Consider the following 22270-nt stretch of genomic DNA (forward strand, 5'->3'; position numbering starts at 1 on the left):
CGATTTCCCCTCCAGCAACCCTTGTTTGTTTCCTATAGTGGAAAGTCTCTTATGGTTTGTCTCCATCTCTGATTTCATCTTGTTTTATTTTTCCCTCCCTTCCCCTATGATCTTCTCTTTTGTTTCTTAATATCCACATTTGTCCAGAAAACAGTATGGAGTTTCCTCCCAAAATGAAAAACTGAGCTACCCGATGAGCCAGCAACTGCACTGCTTGGTATTTATTTACCCAAAGGATGCACAGAGATTAGAAGGGGCACGTGCGCCCCAGTGTTGAGAGCAGCATCCTCCCCAATAGCTGAACTATGGAAAGAGCCCAAATACCCATCGACAGACGAATGGCTAAGAAGATGTGTTACGCATAGTGTGTGTGTGTGTGTGTGTGTGTGTGTGTGTATACACAGATTATGGAGTATTCCTCAGCCATCAAAAAAATGAAATCTGCCATTTATGATCAAAATTTTCTTCCCATTCAGGGCATTGAATAGATCATGCCACTCCTTTCTGGCCTGCCACGTGTCTGTGGAGAGATCTGTTCCTTCCATTTTCATGTTCATTGCATCAAGTGTTTCCTGTCTCAGTTACTGCATTTTTCATTTCTGATTTTTTTTTTTTTTTTAACTTTTATCTCTGTGGTAAGGGCGTCCCTGAAGTTCTTTTCTTCATCCCAGCAAGTATCCTTAGGATTGCTTTAAGTTCTCCATCAGGTGTTTTACTGCCTCGCTTAGATCTCTGGCCATGGCTTTCTCTCGTTCTTTCATTTGGGATGAATTTTTCTGGCATTTTGTCTGACTCTCTGCCTTCTGGGTGCAAGAAAAGTTCATTTGTTTCCCCACTTTGGAGAGCAAGGGCTTTATGAAGCCGAGGGTATGTAGTGCCTGGTATCTGGCACCTGAGCAAGCGTCTGTGCGTGCGTCTCATGACTGCTGCTGGGGTTTGGCTGCTCTGGCCTTCAGGCCAGTCATCAGCACAGGCTCTCCTGGCCGGCTGTGGACAGTGGTGGTCCCTGGCTGGAATGTGGCGAGTTTGCACTAGGTGTGCTCTGCTTTGCTTGTGAAATGGGACCTGATGCTACTCAGCTAGAATTGCAGCCCCGCAGAACACTCTAGTCAGGATGCCGTATGTGCGGGTGCTTGTGCTGCTCTTCTGGGCCGGGGGCCTGCCACTCTGGGACTGAGGCAAGCTTGACGGAGAAGGACAGCGGGGCCAGAGCGCCAGAGTGTGGGACTTGGCATCAGCAAGTTAAGCGGCCCATGTTCTTGCTGTGCTGCTTACCACCTCAGGTGACTCTGTGGTCATGGAGGAAAATGGCACTCTCCATTGTCCCTGGAGAGCAGTCGGCTTTTGAGGAAGGTTCTCTGAGAAGAACAAATCATCTCCCCCTGATGTGTCCCAGGGCTTTTCCAGGTTGCTCTTTCCAGGCCATATGCTCCTGGCTTGCTGGCCTTCCTCCTGACCAGGAGCAGCGCAGTTGTCCTGTGGGTTCTATCCCAGTCGAGCCTGCTGACTTCTCAGATTCTAGCTGTCGGGGATATGATGTGGGCAGGGGTCTGTGCTGCTCTTCTGGGGGAGGGTCTCACTGCGCTGGGGCTGAGGTGAGCTTGACCTGGAAAGACAATCTCACCAGAGTGCAGGGAATTGGGGTTTGTTGGAAGCAAGTGAGGCAGCCTCTGTTGTCTCAGTGCCGTCTCCTGCTGGTGCATCTGTGTTTCTGCTGAAGGGAGGGGAGAGAAATGGCGCCAGCCCTCTTCTGTGTGTCCACTGAGGCCTCTCCAGGAATACTACCTCTCCAGCTCCTCCAGGAAGGGCTCTTCAGATGGCTTTTCCCATGCCCTCTGCCTCCGGGGTGTTTGCCTGCCTTCTCTCTGGGAGCAGGACAGCACCCTCAGGGCTCTAGGCCAGCCCAGCCCATCGACCTTTCAGACTCCAGGCTTGAAGCCCCGCTGGCTGAAAAAACTCAAAAAAACTCACCCCCTCTTTTTCCCAGAAAATGACTTTGGGGAAATGTTCTCCCTGTAGGTTCCCCTCTGTGCTCCTCTGACTCTCTTGCTTACTCTGTCTCTTTATGTCTCTCTCTCTCTCTCTCTCTCATTTCCTCCACCAAGGGTCTTCCTCCTCCACAGCAGTCATGATCCCTTTCTCCTCCAAACCACACCTCTGCCCTTCCTGCCCCCTTCGACGAGGCGGCTTCTCTCCGTTTAGTTGTAGAGTTTGTTCTGTCAGTCTTCAGGTGTATTTCTGGGGTACTTAGGATGACTTGATAGTTACCTCTTTGTGTTTCACCGACAAGACCAGCCTAGGGTCCTCCTATTCTGCTGCTATTTTAGCTCCTCCTCAAACTCTTCAGAAGTGAGCTGTATGATTTTGTGTTTCCGCAAGAAATGAATGAGAGTTTTGTTGTTCCATAGCCTCATTAGCCTTTAGTGTAGTCATTGTTTTGGATTTTGGCCTTTGTAATAGGTATGTATGGAACCCATTGTTGTTTCAGTTTACCATTCTTTAATGAGATATGATGTTGAGAATCTTTTCATATGCTTATGTGCCATCTGTGTGTGGGTATTTTTCTTTCTTTTTTTTTTTCTTGATGAAGTATCTGTACACATTTTTTGCCCATTTTTTAATTGGTCTGTTTTTTTATTATTGAGTTTAATGACTTTTTTGTACATGTTTTATACTAGTCCTTTATCAGAAATGCCTCTTCCTATGAATTGTAGAATTACTCTGTCAGTATTCATAAAATAACCTGTTAGGATTTAATTGGGATTGTGATAAATACATAGATATGACTGTGAAGAAATGACATCTTGACAATCTTATGTCTTCTGTGCATGTACATGGAATATCTTCATTGATAAAGATTTCTGTATCTTACATTGAAGTTTGTAGTTTTTCTTATGTAGATCATGTACATATTTTATTAGACTTATAACTTAAGTATTTAATTATTTTTGTTCCTAATGTGAATCGTATAATGTTTTTAATTGAAAATCTCCGTTCATAGCTGGAATATAAGAAAGGTGCTAACCTTGTACATCACTTTTACATCTTGCAACCTTGTTATAATTGCTTATTAGTTTCAGGACTTTTTTTGGTGACTCTTTGGGATTTTCTGTGTATACAGTCATGTAATTTGTGAGCAAAGACATTTTATTTTTTCATTTCTAATAGTGTATACCTTGTATTTCCTTTTCTTGTCTCACTGCATTAGCTAGGTCTTATAGTACTGCCTCAAATAGAAGTGATAAGAGGGGCTATCCTTGGCTCGTTCTTTCTTGGTGGGAGATCTCTCACTATTAACTATGATGTTAGCTCTAGGTTTTTGTAGATACTCTTTCATAGAAGTTCTCTATTTTTGGTTTGCTGAGTTTTGGTTCTTTTAAATCAAGAATGAGTGCTGAATTTGGTCAGATGTTATTCCTGCCTCTCTTGCTATGATCATACGAATTTTTTTTTCTTATTAGCCTTGATGGTATGGTTACATTAATGGATTTTTGAATGATGAACCTGGCTTGCATATCTGAACTAAATTCCACTTGGTCATGGTATAAATATTTTTTCACACATTGTTGGATTCTATTTGCTTAAATTTGGTGAGGATTTTTTTTTTAAACTTTTATTTCTTTGAGAGAGATCGGGAGAATGATTTTGGGGTGGGGACAGTGAGAGAAGTAGACTCCTCACAGAGCAGGGAGCCCAAGGGACTTGATCCCAGGAAAGGTCAGAAAATAGCAGCGTAACAGGAAAGTAAAAATCACCCATCTGCTCACACAGAGATAAACTCCTCTTAGAATTTTGATATTGGACATTTTTCTAATTCTGTGTATGTATGTAAGTTCCTACCAAAGTGAAAGTTTACTTGGCCTGCTGTATTATAAAAATACTATAACATATGATTTTATTAATGTTTAAATACAATATAAGGAAAAATAATATGCAATAGAATGAGCTTTTTAAAAATGCAGGTTGTCAGGACACCTGGGTGGCTCAGGCATTAAGCATCTGTCTTCAGCTCAGGTCATGATCCTGGGGTCCTGGGATCAAGCCCCGCATTGGGCTCCCTGCTTAGCAGGAAGCCTGCTTTTCCCTACTTGTGTTCCTCTCTCTCACTCTGTCTGTCTGTCTCTTTCTCTCTCTCTCTGTCAAATAAATAAATAAAATCTTAAAAAAAAAAAAATGCAGGTTGTGAGATGCCTGGCTGGCTCAGTCAGTAGAGCATGCAACTTTTGATCTTGGGATTATGGGTTTGGGCCCCACATTACATGTACAAACTACTTAAAAATAAAATCTTTAGGGCGCCTGGGTGGCTCAGTGGGTTAAGCCTCTGCTCTTGGCTCAGGTCATGATCTCAGGGTCCTGGGATTGAGGCCCACATTGGGCTCTCTGCTCAGTGGGGAGCCTACTTCCCCCTCTCTCTACCTGCTTCTCTGCCTACTTGTGACCTCTCTGTCAAATAAATAAATAAAATCTTAAAAAATAAAAAATAAAATCTTTAAAAATAAATAAAAATTAAAATGTGGGTTGTGACCTACTAAATTGATTACATGACACAGTTTGAAACATTTGAAACGATTGGAAACATTGACTTTGAAACATTGCCTAAAACTATATAAATATAAACCTTGATAAAAATAAAACCAGTTAAAATACAGGAACAATATATTGATTAATTCAGGATAATTTGAAAGCCTGTTAAATTTTTTATTTATTTTTGTTTTGGACATTTAAAACAATATTATTGGGGTACCTGGGTAGCTCAGTGGGTTAAAGCCTCTGCCTTCAGCTCAGGTCATGATTGCAGAGTCCTGGGATCAAGCCCCGCATTGGGCTCTCTGCCTGCCTCTCTGCCTACTTGTGACCTCTGTTTGTCAAATAAATAAAATAAAATCTTTAAAAAAAAAATAAAAATGAAACAGTATTATTGAAGTACTCAAACATACTTAAAATAAAACGGGATACTGAACCCCAGTATTACCATTTCTCACATTTAACTGTTACCACATTATACTAGTCTTGTTTTATCCTTCCCTACTTGTTTTTATTTTGCTTGACTATTTTTAAGTAATTTCCAGGCATCATATTGTGAACATAATCTGTCTATAATAATGAAATTGTGTTTATGTTAGAAAGAGGCCTTATACCTAACAAAATACACAGTTTTATAATATTATCTAACAGTCAGTGTTTACATTTACCCAGCTATCTTATAAATATTTTTATAGGAGCTTTGTTTGACTATGGATGCAAACAAGATCTATATTTTATGTGGTTAATTATCATTTTAGGTCTCCTAGAATCTGTGGTATCTTCTCTTGCTTTTTTGACGTTTCATTCCACTTATTCATTGAAGAATAAGCCACATTTTGGATTTGGCTAAATGCTTCCTTTTAGTGTTTTTAGCTTGTTCTAACTCACATATTTCCTATGAATGGTAATTAGAGCTAGAAGCTTCTTTAGATATAATCCAGTTGTTTGGCAGTTATACTTCAAAGATGATTCTAGAAGCCATTATCTCTTGTGGTTTTTATGGGCAGAGATTTGGGAGCATCTGGGCTGGGCAGTTTTGTTTGGCTCAAGTTGTCTCATGAGTTCGCCATGATATGTTGATCAAGGCTGTAGTCAAAAAAAGAAGGCTTGACTGAGTTGGACAATCACCTTCCTCACATGGCTGGCAGGTTGTAGTTCCATTACTTGTGGGATGTCTCAGTTCCTTACATTGGCCTTTCAACAGAGTTGTTTGACTATCTTCACAGCTTGGTGGCTGGCTTTCCCCAGAGCAAATTAATCTAAGAAACTAAAATGGAGCCTTTATGTGACCTTGCCTTGGTAGCTAGTGACATCATTTCTGCAATACTTTGTTGGTCACACAGACTGTCCTTAAATCCCTGTGTGAGGGCATAGATACTCGTAGATAAGAAGCATTGGGGCCATTTTAGTGACCTGCTACCATAGATTTTTTTTTTTTTTTTAAGAGAAACTCTTACTTATTTTTTTATTTTAAGTAGGCTCCACATGCAACACGGGCTTGGACTCATGACCCTGAGATCCAGAGTCGCACACTCTATTGACTGAGCCAGACTGCTGCCCCTACCATAGATGATTTTAATTTAAAAGAACAGGGTTTCTTTTTTTTTTAATCTTTTTTTTTTTTTAAGATTTTATTTATTTATTTGACAGAGAGAGATCACTAGTAGGCAGAGAGGCAGGCAGAGAGAGTGAGGAGGAAGCAGGCTCCCTGCGGAGCAGAGAGCCCGATGCGGGACTCGATCCCAGGATCCTGAGATCATGACCTGAGCCGAAGGCAGTGGCTTAACCCACTGAGCCACCCAGGCGCCCTGTTTTTTTTATCTTAAACTTGTCTTTATTTTATACTAAAAATCTTGATTCCAAGATATTAATGTAGACCTACAATATACATAAAATAATTTTAAGATAACAGTATTACTATTAATTACTAAAAAGACTACTAACTGAAGTTTTAGATTTCATAGTGTTTCTTTTTATACTTAGAATATACCCCACTGGGGATGGTTAGTCAAAATACTATGATATAGACCATGTGCAGCCAGTTTGATACACATTTAGGTTCATCTGTTTCCAATTTTTAGGCATTTATTTTTTTACCCTTTTGGTTTAATGATATATATTAATCATGTAAAATATTATGTGATTCCAGACTCAAAACTTTATAATAAATAGGCCACATGCAGAATAGTCCCACTTCATTTCTCTTGTTTTTGTTTTCTCCCTTACCTATGGGCAACTGGATTTTATTTTTGAAAAGTTCAATTCATCGTTTAGTTCCTATATATTCACCCTCCCCTCTGTATATAAGAGCAGCATAATAATAAATGCTGTATTGTGTATCCTGAAGATTACTCCCTGTCAGTAGAGATTGTCGTCATCCCTTTTTATGGCTGTACAGTACTCCACTGTGTGGATGTGCCGGTGTATTCACTCAGCCTCCTACTAATAGACATTTGCATTGTTTTCAGTATGTTACTGTTAGAAGTAATGCTGAGGTGGGTGGCTGGGTGGCTCAGCTGGTTAAGCGTCTGCCTTCGGCTGGGGTCACAATCCCAGGGTCCTGGGATTCAGCTCTGTGTCGGGCTCCCTGCCCAGTGGGGAGTCTGCTTATCCCCTCTCCCTGCTGGTGCTGTCGCGCTCTCACTCTCTTAAATAAATAAATAAAATATTTTAAAAAAAGAATGGTGCATTGAATAGCTCTGTGCCTGCATCATTTTGTATTTTTGTCAGTGAATTTTGGGACAGGTTCCCTAGAATTGGGCTTAAGTCAAAGGGAAATGCTAAATGTGATTAAACTTGATATTGCCAAATTCTTAGCAGTGTATGAGGGTTTCTCACAGCTTCTGCAGTAGAGTGTTGTGTCATTCTTCTGGATTATTGTCAGTTTGTTATTGTGGTGAAGTTTCAGTTTGAAAAATAAATTTTTTATGAGTAAGGTTAAGCATCTTTCCATTGATTTAATGGCAGTTTATTGTCCTTTCCTGCTCTCCTCCCGCCCACCATCCCATGAGTTTTCTATCTTTGCCCACTTTTCTGTAAGGTTGTTAATCTTTTTCTTTCCACCTTATAGGGACGTTTTATGATGGATATTATTTAGTTATCTGGAATGTAAGTTTCAAATGAATATTTGCCAGTTTGTTTTACTCTTCTAAATTTGTAGTGTTTTTAGCCATGCATTAGATTTTTTTTTATAAGATTTTATTTACTTATTTGACAGAGATCACAAGTAGGCAGAGAGGCAGGTGGAGAGAGAGGAGGAAGCAGGCTCCTCGCTGAGCAGAGAGCCTGATGCGGGGCTCCATCCCAGGACCTGAGATCGTGACCTGAGCCGAAGGCAGAGGCTTTAACCCACTGTGCCACCCAGGCGCCCCATTAGATTTTTATTTTTACCTAGTGACATTATTGAAGTGTTTTCTTCTTATTTTTGCTTGATTTGATTCATAGTTAGGAAAGTTTTCCTCGATCTGAGGCTATGAAGAAATTCATGTGTGTGTGTGTGTGTGTGTGTGTGTGTGTTTTAAGATGTTATTTATTTATTTGACTGAGAGATCACAAGCAGATAGAGAAGCAGGCGGGGGGACGGGAAGCAGGCTCCCAACTGAGCAGAGAGCCCAATGTGGGACTCGATCCCAGGACCCTGGGATCATGACCTGAGCTGAAGGCCTAGGTCTAAACCACTGAGCCACCTGTGCCCCCAAATTCATGTTTTTTAAAAAACTGTTTTCATGACTTTATTTTTTTATGTTTTGTATGTTGTGAGAAACAGATCAGTTTTATCTGTTTCTGCCTCTTCAGTTCCTCAAATATTGCTAGTTAATCAGTCTATCTTTTGTCCCATTGACTTGATATGCCATCTTTATATTAAAGTTCTGTACATGCTTGGACTTATTTCTGGATTTGTTTTATTTCATGTTAACTTAGCAATATTACACTTTTTAGTTATAGACCTTAATACCTGGTAGAGCCTCATGCCTAGATCCCCTTTTCTCTTTTAGGTGTTTTCATTGCTCTTCTTTCTTTATTTTTCTATGTGGTTATAACATGGACTTCATGTTTAATTTTAGGGGAAAAAATCTGTATTTAAAAAAAATTGAGCTGTGAGGGCACCTGGGGGCTTTGTTAGTTAAGTATCTGACTCTTGGTTTCAGCCCAAGTCATGATCTTGGGGTCGTGAGATTGAGCAAGCCCTGCTTGGGGCTCTGCACTCAGCGCAGTCTGCTTGAGTTTTGCTTGCTCTCCCTTTCTGTGCCCCTCTCCCTGCTTGAGTTTTCTCTCTCTCTCTCTCCCCCCCCCTTTTTTTAATAAATAGATAAAATCTTAAATAAATAAGTAGAAATTGAGCTTGTGTTTAATTTATAAATTATTTAGGGGAAAATTTTTGACATCTTTATCAGGTTGAGCCTTCCTAAGAATTTATGCATTTTTTTGTGTAAAGTTTTTTGTCTTCTTAGTTTATCTTTGAAGAATTTGTTACATTTCTAAGTTTAAAAAAATCTCTTAGTAGAAATGGTGTCTTCCCTTTTGTCTTTTAATTGGTAGTTCTGTTAATGACTACTGATTTTTTTCTGCTGTTTTTCTAAATTGTGATACTGTTTTTAATAATTTTTTTATTGAATGTTTATGTCTTTTGGGGAACAAAAGATCATATTATCTGCATAGAGAGATAATTTTAGCTCTCTTATTTCAGTTCTTATACCTCTAATGCAGTTCTAATAGAAATAGAATGCAAGCCATTCTGTTTTATTTTAAAATAATCTCTTAGCTGCATTTTAAAAAATCAATTGCTAATTCAAGTATTTTTACTTAATCCAGTATATCTAATAGATCAGTATACTCAATACAACAGTTATTGGGGTATTTTGTATTCTTTTTTTGTTGCTGTAGGAAGTCTTTGAAATCTAATGTATACGTCATACTTCCAGAACATTGGTCTGGCCACATTTGAAGTATTCAATAGCTGGTGTGGCTTTGTTGCACTGTGTAGACTCTAAGTACTTTCTCGTTATTTAATGCCATCAAAGATAGATCTATCAAGTAACTATTATTTTATAATCTACTTACTTTAACTCAATATGAGTAATACATTTCCACATTAATATTATACCTCTGCAGTGATTTTTCAAAGTGCATGGTATGGTATAGATGTACCATAATAACCAGGTTTTTTGTTTGCTTTTTGTTTTGCTTTTAAATATTTAATTCTGCATTGCTTTTAGTGAACATGCTTATAGCTAAATCTTTGCAATCTTTATTTCCTTATGCTAAATATCTATTAATGTACTTGCTATGTAAAAGGATATGTCATTTTTAAAGCTTTCATGTATATTGCCTGATTTTTTTTTTTTTAAAGATTTTTATTTATTTATTTGACAGAGAGAGATCACAAGTAGGCAGAGAGGCAGGCAGAGAGAGAGAGGGGAGAAAGCAGGCTCCCTGCTGAGCAGAGATCCCAATGCAGGACTTGATCCCAGGACCCTGAGATCATGACCTGAGCCGAAGGCAGCGGCTTAACCCACTGAGCCATCCAGGCGCCTGCCTGATTTTAATCCTAATTTTAATCTTCTGATTTACTAGCACTCTATAACATTATCTGTTTACCTTACACACAGTAAAGGTTGTTACTACTGTGTATTTATTGTCTGTCTTTTTGAAATCTTTTCCCTTTAGTTAAAAGTATTATATTACTTTGTATATTTTGATTAATAGTGGGAGTTTTCATGTATTTTGTCCAAAATATCATTTGCACATTGACAGTTCATTTTATTTCTCATTTTCTCTTGTGGGATTGATCTTCTTTTGTACTGATTTTTAAGACTTTGTCTTATATTAAGGATATTAACCCATTTTGTAGCAAATGTGTTTCTCTGCTTTATCATTTACTTTTCCCTCTCTTCCATATTGTTTACTTATATATGTTTTATTCTAAATTTTTATTTAATAAAATTTCTTGGTTTTTAATGGGGTTTTGTTTTGTCTTTGTTATAACTCCCCATCTTCCTAAGGTGTCACACATTCGTCCCATTAACCAGTTTGCCTCTTTATTTTCAACTGATAGTTGCTTTCATAATTATTAGATGTATATTTAGGCTCTGTTTTCTGGTATATATCGTGTTATACTTTCATATTTGTCCCTATAGGTCATACTAATCTTTGGTAGGTTAATTTTCAGAAACATTTTAGCTGGTACTGGTACTTTGGTTCTTGTTTAAGGTGAACTTTAGAATTATTTTGTGAAGTATTTATTCTCTCAGTAAAAGAAAATAGAAGCAAATCCTTGATTTTCTTATTGTTTTATAGTTTGGTATTTAATGAATTTGTATAGTTCTTGTTAAAGTTTATTCCTAATCCTTTGTAGTAATTTTTTTTTCCTTTTGTGGAGTTATTTAAATTTTATTTTCTAATGAGTTGTTAATTGCATAGATGAAGTTTTTTGCTTTTTATATATGATTTTCTCTAACCCAGGTACTCTCTTTATTCTGTTGGATTTCAAGGAAAATAGTCATCTTTATCAATAATTATATTTTTCTCTATTTCAGTGTTCATACATTGTCTTTAATTTTATTTACTAACAATAATTTTGCTTAACGTTTAGAGCAGTTACTAGTAATGAATGTTTTTGTCATGTTTTACTGGCATTTTACTCTTCATTAAGACTTGTTGATTTGAGAGAGATACCATTATAAACTTAAAAAATAATTTTTAAATTACAGTTAGTTAACATACAAGTGTTTCAAGTGTTAGTTTCAGGTGTGGAATTTAGTGATTGAACACTTGTATATAACACCCAGTGCTCATCACAAGTACACTTTTTAATCCCCAACTTTTAAGAATCATTCTAAGTTTACTGTGAGTGAGATGTTTGTTTTTAATTAGGAACTGATTGTTAGCTTTCTTCAGATGACTTTTTTGACATATAAATAGGTTTTTTCTTTGATAGATATGTTGAATTTTGTTAGTTTTTCCATTCTTGAATTGGTAACTTAAACTTAGTCTGATTGGAATATTTTTGGATACAGCTTTGGTTTCAGTTTGTATGAGCTTCAGTTAGGATTTTTGAATCACGATTGTTGTGTATGTACTATGTGTGATTTTAGGTTTGGGTAGCAAGTTTAAGCTGGTCTTATAAAATAGAGTTGCAGTTTGTGTGCTTTCAAATGCTTTGGAGCTGTATAAACAGAATGAAATTATATGTTTTTTGAAGGTTTAATAGAAATCATCTAAAGTCCCAACTGGGCCCAGAGTCTCTCTTTTTTTTTTAATTAAACACAATTGTTTTAACACTTTTAGAATTTTCTTTGATGAACTACACTGATTTTATTAAACTTCTGCTGAGAGACAGTTTGTTCAATATATAAAACAGTTAAGAACTTATTTTACATGAATCACCACCCAGAAACTATGCATTGTAGAGTTGATTTGATATTTTAACAGTTTTCTTCTTCAAAAGAAGAAAATTGAGTTAGATGTTTCCTTGGAATGCATTTATTTATATTAAATTCAGAGAGAAAGATGAATGTTACTGAAATGACAAAGTAGGACTTCTTTTCAAGGAATAATTTTCTCCATAGCATTTAATTTTTAAAAATTTTGAACCTATAGAAAAGTTATAAGAATAAAAACTTTAATGAATTATTCTTCTTCTTAGGTGCATTTTATCTGGTGTTTGAATATATGGACCATGATCTGATGGGACTACTGGAATCAGGCTTGGTTCATTTTAATGAAAATCACATAAAGTCATTCATGAGACAGCTCATGGAAGGTCTGGATTATTGTCATAAGAAGAACTTTTTGCATAGAGATATTAAATGTTCAAATATTCTTCTAAATAATAGGTATGATGTGAGTTTGATATATGTGTTTAAAATGAGTGTTGTATAATATATGCCTTGATTCTGTTAAAAAGACCTAAATTTATTTTATTGCTCAAACTGTTTCAATATAATCAGTATTATTGCTTGAGGTCTAACTGGACTTGTGTTAAATATACTTTAATTAATTTCCAATGGTAGTTTTTAATGTACATAAAATAATACTTAATTGAATTTCTCATTTGATATTCTTCCAAATAATGTGAATGGATATTCTAGTAATTAATAATGTGATTTCAGCTTTAGGTTAAGAATAGATCTAAGAATTTTTTATTTAGAAATTGTTTTTACACCAGTATCACAGTTTTAAAAAGAGCTTTTCTGACGTGTGTATACACACACATATGCATAAGTTGATTTTTTTTTTCCCCCCAAAAAGAAAGTGCAAGTGGAGGGTGGGGGACAGAGGGAGTGAGAGAGAATCTTAAGCAGTCTCCACACCCAGTATAGAGCCAGACAGGGGGCTCGATTTCATGACCCTGAGATCATGACCTGAGCCAAAATCAAGAGTTGGACACTTAATCGACTGAGCCACCCAGATGCCCCTGCATAAATGGATATTTAAAGTGTATGTTAAAAACATTTTACTGACAACATAACCTGAGCTCTGGTAATTCTGTTACAGTTGGTGTTACTTGTTAGTTTAAGTGAGGCATGCCTAGTTCGACTTTAGTGTGCAAAAGGGTTTTATGTCCCTAGTCCCTCTAAGAACTAGAAACTAAACATAGATTTAAAATAATGTGATTTAGGGGCACCTGGGTGGCTCAGTGGGTTAAAGCCTCTGCCTTCGGCTCAGGTCATGATCCCAGGGGCCTGGGATCGAGCCCCACATCAGGCTCTCTGCTCAACAGAGAGCCTGCTTCCTCCTCTCTCTGCCTGCCTCTCTGCCTACTTGTGATCTCTGTCTGTCAAATAAACAAATAAAATCTTTAAAAAAAAAAAAAAAAAAAAAAAATAATGTGATTTAGTCTTATGCATTATTGATTTGAATTGAACAGGTAATACGTCTAATTACTAAGTAGCAGAAATTATCTCCGTTTATTTTCATTGTCATATACTTTTCTAAATAGGAACTAGGTAGTACTAAAATACTGTTAATACTAGTACAATAAAAATAGCGGTGGTGGTGGTGGTTCTAGATAGAATAATAATAACTGAAGTCTCCAAAGGAGAAGTACTACTTTTTTACTTTGTTTATCTTTTTGCCTTTTCTTTTAGGACTTAGGGTACTGCTGTGTGATCAAAGTTAAAGTTTACATATTTTTAATTAGTTTTAGGAACAGAATATGAATGTATATAATTAGACATCAATGAATGGATACAAATGTGTATTATTTCAGAGAACACTAATGCTTTTTGTTCATTTTGTCTTCTACCAGAGGGCAAATAAAACTTGCAGATTTTGGACTTGCTCGATTGTATAGCTCAGAAGAAAGGTAAGAGTACTTTTAAGTGACTATTAAAGATAATAGAGACCAGTTTTAAGAATACCTTATTAATACTTTATTTTTTTAAGAAAAAGGAAATTTACTTTTCATTGTTAAATATGTGAAATAATATAATTTTGTACCATATTGGATTGATTATTTTAATTGCAAATTTTATGCATTTATCTCAATTTAAAAATAATTGGTTTTTGGCATTTAGAGGTAAATATAATTTCTTTTTAAAAAACTCATACTTAAATTTCTAATGTAGACTCAGATATTAAGATGTTTATGATTTTTGTGTTTGGTGAAAAATCTTAATATATACCTTTTTTAATATTGTGTGTTTAAACGTACACACTTTTAGTTATTATTTTGGACTTTTTAAAACTATACTTTTATCTACAGTTATATTTGTTTTAATCTCATTAGAGCCTTTTATTTAAACAAACTATTGTGAAGAATTTCCATTGCATAACTTTTCTTTGTGGAGCTTCTGTGGCTGCAGTTAGGATGTATATTCCTTTGGCTCCTTTGGACATGGTGGTGGTGAAATATGACTTGTCTTATTAGAACTAATATGGGGTTACTTGGCTGGCTTGGTCCATAGAGCATACGACTCTTGATCTTGGAGTTGTAAGTTCGAGCCCCACATTGGGTATAGAGGCTAGTTAAAAATAAAATTTTTAAAAAACAAAAGAACTGATACGGAATTTCAAAATAAAATACTTCTGTGATATAATGGATTTTATGTAAATATATTGCAGACTTAATTCAGTTTAATATATCTCTAGTGTGACCCATTTCTTTCCTGTCAAACAGTACTGTTTCTTAATTTTCACTTACATATTCTAAAGTACTTTATGTTTGTCAATTCTGTAATTTCTTCAGTGTAACCATACTTTAATGTAATGATGCATCAGTTAATTGGAATTCTTAGAAGTAGGTGTTTACTTTCACTGAATGTTGGCCAGTTTCTGGTTAGTTGGTAAAACATTCATGTTTGAATTTTTTACAGTGAAAATTTGTTTATTTTTGAATCTTGCCGTGTCATCATGTCATTCTGAAAATTATTTTCATTATTTAGTGTGGAGAGGTTTTTAAATGGTGTGTTTAAGATCCATTAGAATTCATTAAACCCTTCAGAAAACTGTGGTGTAGACAGTTGTTTTGGACAGGGTTCCAGTCCCCTATACTTCCTTTAGTCAGAGTTTTCCACTTTTATTTGTTTTACTTGCTACGCTTTTTTAAAGAAACCATTGTGGGTTGTTTTTGTTGTTGTTGTTGTTGTTGTTGTTTTAAGTTTAACACTGTTTAGGTGGCTTTGTGATGATCATTGGGGAGGGTATGTGCTATAGTGAGCGCTGTGAATTGTGTGAGACTGAGGAATCACAGACCTGTACCCTGAAACTGTTAATTTTTAAAAAACTGTTTTAAAGCACAAAAGCGTAACCCTCATTTGTATTTGAGAAAACTGAGACCTAGAAAGGGTTGGGTGGCTTTAAAGATCAGAAAATATTTGTTGTCAGAATCAAGAGTATATAATTTCAAGTTTCCAGCTATCAGGTTGTTTCTTGTTTTGTTTTCCATCTTATATAATAATACTTCTTGGTAGAAATTGAAGGAAAAAACAGACTGGCCAAATATACACTTAATTGAAAACTTCTCTTGATGTGTATTTGTATATTTTAATAACCAAATTTCAATGACTGTTCTTTGGGGTGGGGGGAATTTTGCTTAATTAAGGATTCTATTTACATAGCTGGTTAATTGAGATTTCACTATAGTTTAGATCATCCTTAATACAGGTATATGTATTTGTCATTCTTGAATGTAAATCCCTTCATGTTTTCACGTTAGGTTTCAGTGGAGATGGAGAAGAGCTAAATTACTGTTTTCATCTTATAGATTCCTGTTTGCTGATATTTATTCACATATTAGATACATTCCAGGATAACTGACTGTAAAGTCAAATTTTACGTATTAGACTCCCATTTTTCCCTGTTTACTTTACCTTTTTTTAAAATGGAATGTTGGGTTTCAGTGGAGTTCCAAGGGTATGATATGTTCATTGAGCCATGATCCCCATTGCTCTACTGAATTGATACAGGAATTTTGAGATTACTAAAGAAGAAAATTTAAAATTTGCGTCTTCAGGTAACATATACTAAACTTTCCTGCTTACCCAAATTCGTAAGTTCCTAAAAGACAGGGCTTGGTGTATTATTTTGTTTTGTAAGCAAATATCCTGTCTTTTAGGGGCTTATGTTTTCCCTTAAAACTTTTCTTTTTCATTTTTGATTTGAATAATTCTTTAAAATTAGAGAAGTAGGCTTAATTTTAAAGGAATGACTTTAAAAATACATGTTTTGTTCTAGTAAATCTTAATAACATACCAATTTTTACCATACTGCCTTTAGCAGATTTAATATTGTCCCAACTTTTCTAGATATTTCTTTTTTTTTTTTAAGATTTTATTTATTTATTTGACAGACAGAGATCACAAGTAGGCAGAGAGACAAGTAGAGAGAGACTGAAAAGCAGGCTCCCTGCTGAGCAGAGAGCCTGATGTGGGACTCGATCCTAGGACCCCAGGATCATGACCTGAGCCAAAGGCAGAGGCTTTAACCCACTGCGTCACCCAGGCGCCGCTCTAGATATTTCTTGAAATAAACATGACAAATGACTTTTCATTCATATTTCTTTGTCATTATAAGCCGGAAGAAGGGTAAGCCTTTATCGTGATAACACCCATCCAAATGTTAAGTCACTTTGAATTATTTTCTATGTAATTAGCTATTACAGATAGAGTTAACTGAAGTGTTCAAGAAATTATTGCAGTGTTTTTTGTTTGTTCCCAAGCAGAACACATTTTAGCTAACTACTGTAATAGCTTAACTACATTCTCACTTACTTGGTTTCAGATATTTTTTTGAACTTGAGAACTGGAATGGAGTGTGATAGTCCATACTTAGGAATTGAGGATCGGGTGTGATGCGACCCATGTGGATCTCCTCTGTCATGTGTGCTAAGTGGAAGAAAAGAGAACCACTGGGATAAAATTAGGGGGGAAATTATTTCTTTAAACTTTAATAATCATTTTCTTATTTTGTATATCAGTATTTATACACTGTCCCATCTAGCCTTGGAAAATACAGAACTGGAGACCAGAGGTTTTTGCCCATTTCTTTATACCTGTTCATTTTTTTTCAGTAGCTATTTTAAAATCAACTTGTCCTGAAACTTTTAGCCACAGTAATATATAACCCATTTCTGAGTTTTTATTTTACCACGTCGTTGCTCCAGTGCTTTTCCAAATTACAGGATATTTTTCTCTTTATGTGACCATTCCATATGAGTACATACATGCTTTCCACATAAACTGAAGATAATTTCATTTTCTAGAGATTGAATTAGAACTTAGCACATTTTTTAATGAAAGGAACATAACACCCTTAGGGCTCAATCAGGGAGACTTTGGCTCTAGTCCTGTCATTGCCCTTTATTTAAGCAGTTGTGGAATCTTTGGCAAGTTACTTAATCTCTATCTTATCATTCTCAACTATAAGATGAAGGATTGAAAATCTCTAAAATCTTTATTTAAAGGGTATTAGAAAACATCTCTTACAGTTCTACAAGTTACTGAGATCAAAATAAGTTTCTTGAACATTTTTAAGGCAATATCACCACCTAGTGGCTTTTCATAAAATTGCCATTAAAAGCAAAACTAAACTTTTCCTATACATAGGAAGGCTATTTATAGGTATCAGTGGAAGAGGGAGAAAGTATTACCTCTTGCAGCTTATCCAAGGACTAGATGAAATTTATATCCAGGACTTATTATTTGTATTCTTGTCTTTACACTCAAGCTAGAATTCTAGTCGATTTAAAGACAGGGACCATATTTTAAATGTTTGGTTTTTACCCTAAAGTTTAAAACATATTCACAGTAATTGCTTGATCAGTTCTGATCCAAGAGAAGGTCATTCTGATCTGGAGGACCCTCCTGATATCAGTTAGTGCGGGGAGCCTTGGGGACTGTAGATAATTCAAAGGATCTTCTGGGCCAGTTATTAGAACCATAGTAATAAGATCATTAATAACATTAATAATAGTAAATAATGTCACTAATGTGACTAAACAAGCTTTAGGAATAGAAATCTCATTTAGATTGCTGACCTAATCATAAGATCAAGATTAAATTGTACTTCCTTTGGCCTTAATGGAGTAGCTTACATTTTTTAGTATATAAAATGGGAAAGGCAATTTAATTCTCTAGGGTATGGTGTGCCCCCTCTTCATGTAGGGGAAATTTGATCCATTCCCTTAATGTTGAAGATTTACGAATCCCAACTTCAAGACTTCATCTTTCTTTTGATCTCTAAAGCTATGTGTGTACGGACAGCTCCACCCAGGTGATATAGATACTGTAAGTTAAACATCTTGTTACAAAGCCGGTCTTCACATTCCCCAGAAAAAGTCTGCTCCTTTTCCTTTATTTCATGTTTTAGTTGAAGATACCCAGTCACTTATAGATATGTCCCTGTAGACCACTGTAAATAGCATTATATTGGTTTTTGTGCTTCTGGTCTTTTTCCCTAACATTATTTTCTTAGGTCATTCTTACTACTGTCCCCTGCCTGCTACTCCCCACCTCAACCCCCGCCCCGCCAAGCAACCCTTGAATTATTTGTAGTTCCCTAAACAAGTTAAATGCCTCTCTGAATCTGCATAAGTTCTTAACTTTTATATGGAGTTAGACTCTGCATTATCTCAATCTGACAGATTTGTTTTTTTGCTTCAGTTTAGTCACTACCACTCCTGAAAAATTTACCCTGATTCTTGTAGTCAGCATTGGGCACGTCTTCATGTGGCCAGAATACATTTTTCATTAATTTACATAGTACTTAAAGTGTATTATTATAATTTCTATCACTACCAAACTCTTAATTAGGCTTTAAACAGCTCCAATCGTGTTGGTGGTTGACTCTTTCGGCCAGCCATCTCTTGGTTCTTAGTACAGTACCGAGCTCAGAGTTTCATAAATATTTGTTGTTTATAAAAAAGGAACAAACTTAACTAGCATTTGTGCATGGTAGTTTATTATATATAGTCCTCTTTCACAAGAATTATTTTAAGCAAAAGCAGCAGTTTTTCTGAAACAGGTGGTGTAGATATCATTCTTATGTACATTTTAAATATAATGAAACTGAAATTTACAAAATTTCAGTATATTTTCAAGATCACCTAATTAGTGGTAGAGCTAAGAATTAAACTCAAATCTTTTGACAGAAAGCCTTTTTATTTTCATTATACTGGAGTGCTGCTTCGGTAAGACTCTGGATCTAACTTTGATCTCCTAGAAGTATGTTCTTTTTAAATTTCCCACTTCTAGGGACGCCTGGGTGGCTCAGTTGGTTAAGCAGCTGCCTTCAGCTCAGGTCATGATCCCAGCGTCCTGGGATCAAGTCCCACATCGGGCTCCTTGCTCGGCAGGGAGCCTGCTTCTCCCTCTGACTCTGCCTGCCACTCTGTCTGCCTGTGCTTGCTCTCCCTCTCTCTCTCTCTGTCAAATAAATACATAAAATCTTTAAAAAAAAAAAAATTCCCACTTTTAAAAGTATCTTCTAAGTGCTGAATTCTAGGGGCATCTAGAGTCTGCTTTGGAGGTACCATTAGGCTGATGGCAGGTTTTTCAGTTGTCAAAACAAACAGTTACTGAATTTCATTGTCTCTATTTTCTTGGCCTTCAAATAATATATTTTATTTTTGCCCATTGAAGAATACTCATTTAGTTTTCCAGCAAGTTGTATGATATTTCCATTTCTGAATCTCCTGTAAAGCTCCTTAAATACCAAATGAGAAAGATGTAATTGAGAAGTATTTTGATAGCACCAGATATTTTAAATAACCTGAGATTTCACATGGAAGTTTTATTATATACAAGCCTGATGACTTACATTTTAAAACCTTGTTGACCGTATTAAGGTAGAAGTTTTGAAATAACAAAACAAAGGGAGTATTCTTCTTGTTGTTTCTAGAGTGTTGGGGTTTTTTCCCCCTAGCAGAAAAGAGAGTGTCTGCTTTCTTCTCAAAAACCATGAAGATATTCAATAGAAATTGAAATTCAGAGTATTTACTGTTGAGACCATTATTTCTGGATCCTTACAAAGTTTAGTTTTTACTAAGAATAATAGCTTATTGGAATTACTGTTTTGTTTTTTTAAATTTAATGCCAGAGGGATTGCATGTGTTGTCTGTTTTGCCAGGTTATGGAATTTATTACTTGGGAGTTTAACTTAATTATGGGAGTAAATGGGGTGGTTTATTTTCCATTTTTTGGCCTTTTTTTTTTTAATTATTTGATGGAGAGAGATCACAAGTAGGCAGAGAGGCAGGGTGGGGTGGAGTGGAAAGCAGGCTCCCCACTGAGCAGAGAGCCCGATACGGAACTCGATCCCAGGACCCTGAGATCATGGCTTGAGCCAAAGGCGGAGGTCTAACCCACTGAGCCATCCAGGCGCCTAGGTTTTCTTTCTTTTAAAAGACTTTAGAGTGCGCAAGCAAGGGGAAGGGGAGAGGGAGAGAGAGAATCTCAAGCAGACTCCCCAGTGATTGGGGAGCCTGATGCGGGGCTCAGTCCCAGAACCCTGAGATCATAACCTGAGTCAAAACCAAGAGTCAGACCCTCAACCAACTGAGCCCCCCAGGAACTTAGGTTGTCTTCTTTAAAGTGTATTTATTCTGTACCATCTAAGTACCATCTTTGTTTTTTATTCCTGTTTCTTTTTTCATAGTTATAAATTCACTTTTTATGGAAATACTGGGTAGAGATATCAAGAATGTAATTTTTAAAAAAAATTCATGAAAGAAAAATAAAGCATCATATATGAGGTGTCACATCAGTTGCATTTTTGTGATCTAAGTAAGACCATCTTTAGGATCTTGATAATATATAGCTAAACTTAGTAACCAAATTTGACACATTTGGGGGGATTTTGGTTTTTCACTTATTTGTCTAATTTTGGATGTTCTGTTTTCATATTACAACAGTACTTTAGTTTTCTTGAGATTTAAACTTAGTGGTTTTTTATTTTTCAAAGATTTTGTTTCTTTATTTGACCCAGAAAGAGAGAGACAGAAAGAAAGGGAATACAGGAAGGAGGAGTAAGAAAAGGAGAAGCAGGCTTCCCACTGGGCAGAGAGCCCAATGTGCGATTCTATCCCAGGATTCTGGGATCATGACCTGAGCTGAAGGCAGACGCTTAATGACTGAGCCACCCAGGTGCCCCCAACAACCTAGTTTCAGAACATAGTTTCGGTTATTTTTATTTTCATCATTATGTTTGTAAAAACAGTTTCATGATCGTAACATAGAATATTTTCTTTAATACTTGTTTGTTAATCATTTAAATAAGTGAATTAGGTGATTTGAAATTGGCTTTATTTGCTAACTCCATCTACCTTGGAATTTGCTTTTATGATTAATGTCTTTTTCTGTCTGTGTACTTTCTCAGTGTTTGCTTCCTTCTCATTTAACACCAAGGTGGAAAGTGAGGCAGGACACCTGTTTTGCAAAATTCTTGAATAAATGGTGTGTTTTTTTTCTTGAGTAATAAAACCATTTTCATTATCTTTTGTCAATGTTAACTTCTAAAAGTTTATTTTAAACTAGTTTATTAAAAAGCTTATTTAAAATGTTTATTTAAGGGGCGCCTAGTGGCTTAGTGGGTTTAAGCCTCTGCCTTCGGCTCAGGTTGTGATCCCAGGGTCCTGTGACTGAGCCCCCATCAGGCTCTCTGCTCAGCGGGGAGCCTGCTTCCCCACCCTGCTGCTGCCTGCTTCTCTGCCTACTTGTGATCTCTCTCTGTCAAACAAATAAATAAAGTCTTTAAAAAAAGAAGTTTATTTAAAAAATGTCTATCTCAGACATTTAAAACATAATTATAGCACCACTGTCTTCTTGAAAGTTTTCCTACCAGCTCTGCTCTCTCCCTGGCTTTTTCTCCTAGCTGTAGAAAATGAACATTTGCTCAACCTTCTAAGGGAACTGATGGTTCATTGTGGTTGGAGCAAGAACCAAGTAATAGATATTTTTATGGGCCTTGTGTGCATATTCTCTAGGAGGTAGGAGGCAGCAGTGTGTATTAAAGGTATAAGATACTGACACTTTATGCTATCACTTTGACTTTATTTTGAAAAGGGGATTGACCTTGTAAGTATGGAAACAAGGGCAGTCAGTTAGAAAGCTGTTTCAGTAAACCTAGGCAGGATGATTATGGTTAGAATTAGGGAATGGGCATAGGTGTTAGAAAGATCAATTATATCATAAGATATAAAATGGTTGAATACGTATTGTTAAACACATCCCAGCTTGTGCCCCTGCTGTAAGATTTTGCTTAAGCTACTGGCTACACAGTTTGTTAGGGTAAGTTAAGCTTTTGCAAC

At 36.2% G+C, this 22270-nt stretch overlaps 1 protein-coding gene across 2 annotated transcripts in view; it reads left to right on the forward strand.

Annotated features, from left to right (window-relative positions):
- The window catches only part of CDK13 (cyclin dependent kinase 13), a 121865-nt gene that overhangs the window by 63834 nt on the left and 35761 nt on the right, over positions 1 to 22270 (forward strand). For both annotated transcript variants that reach the window (XM_059170559.1, XM_059170561.1), the window contains exons 6-7: positions 12170 to 12359; positions 13775 to 13831. In XM_059170559.1, the coding sequence (XP_059026542.1) occupies positions 12170 to 12359; positions 13775 to 13831 (247 nt within the window). The remainder of the gene's footprint in view (positions 1 to 12169; positions 12360 to 13774; positions 13832 to 22270) is intronic.

Source organism: Mustela lutreola, chromosome 4, assembly GCF_030435805.1.
Source record: "Mustela lutreola isolate mMusLut2 chromosome 4, mMusLut2.pri, whole genome shotgun sequence".
Classification (NCBI taxonomy): Eukaryota; Metazoa; Chordata; class Mammalia; order Carnivora; family Mustelidae; genus Mustela; species Mustela lutreola.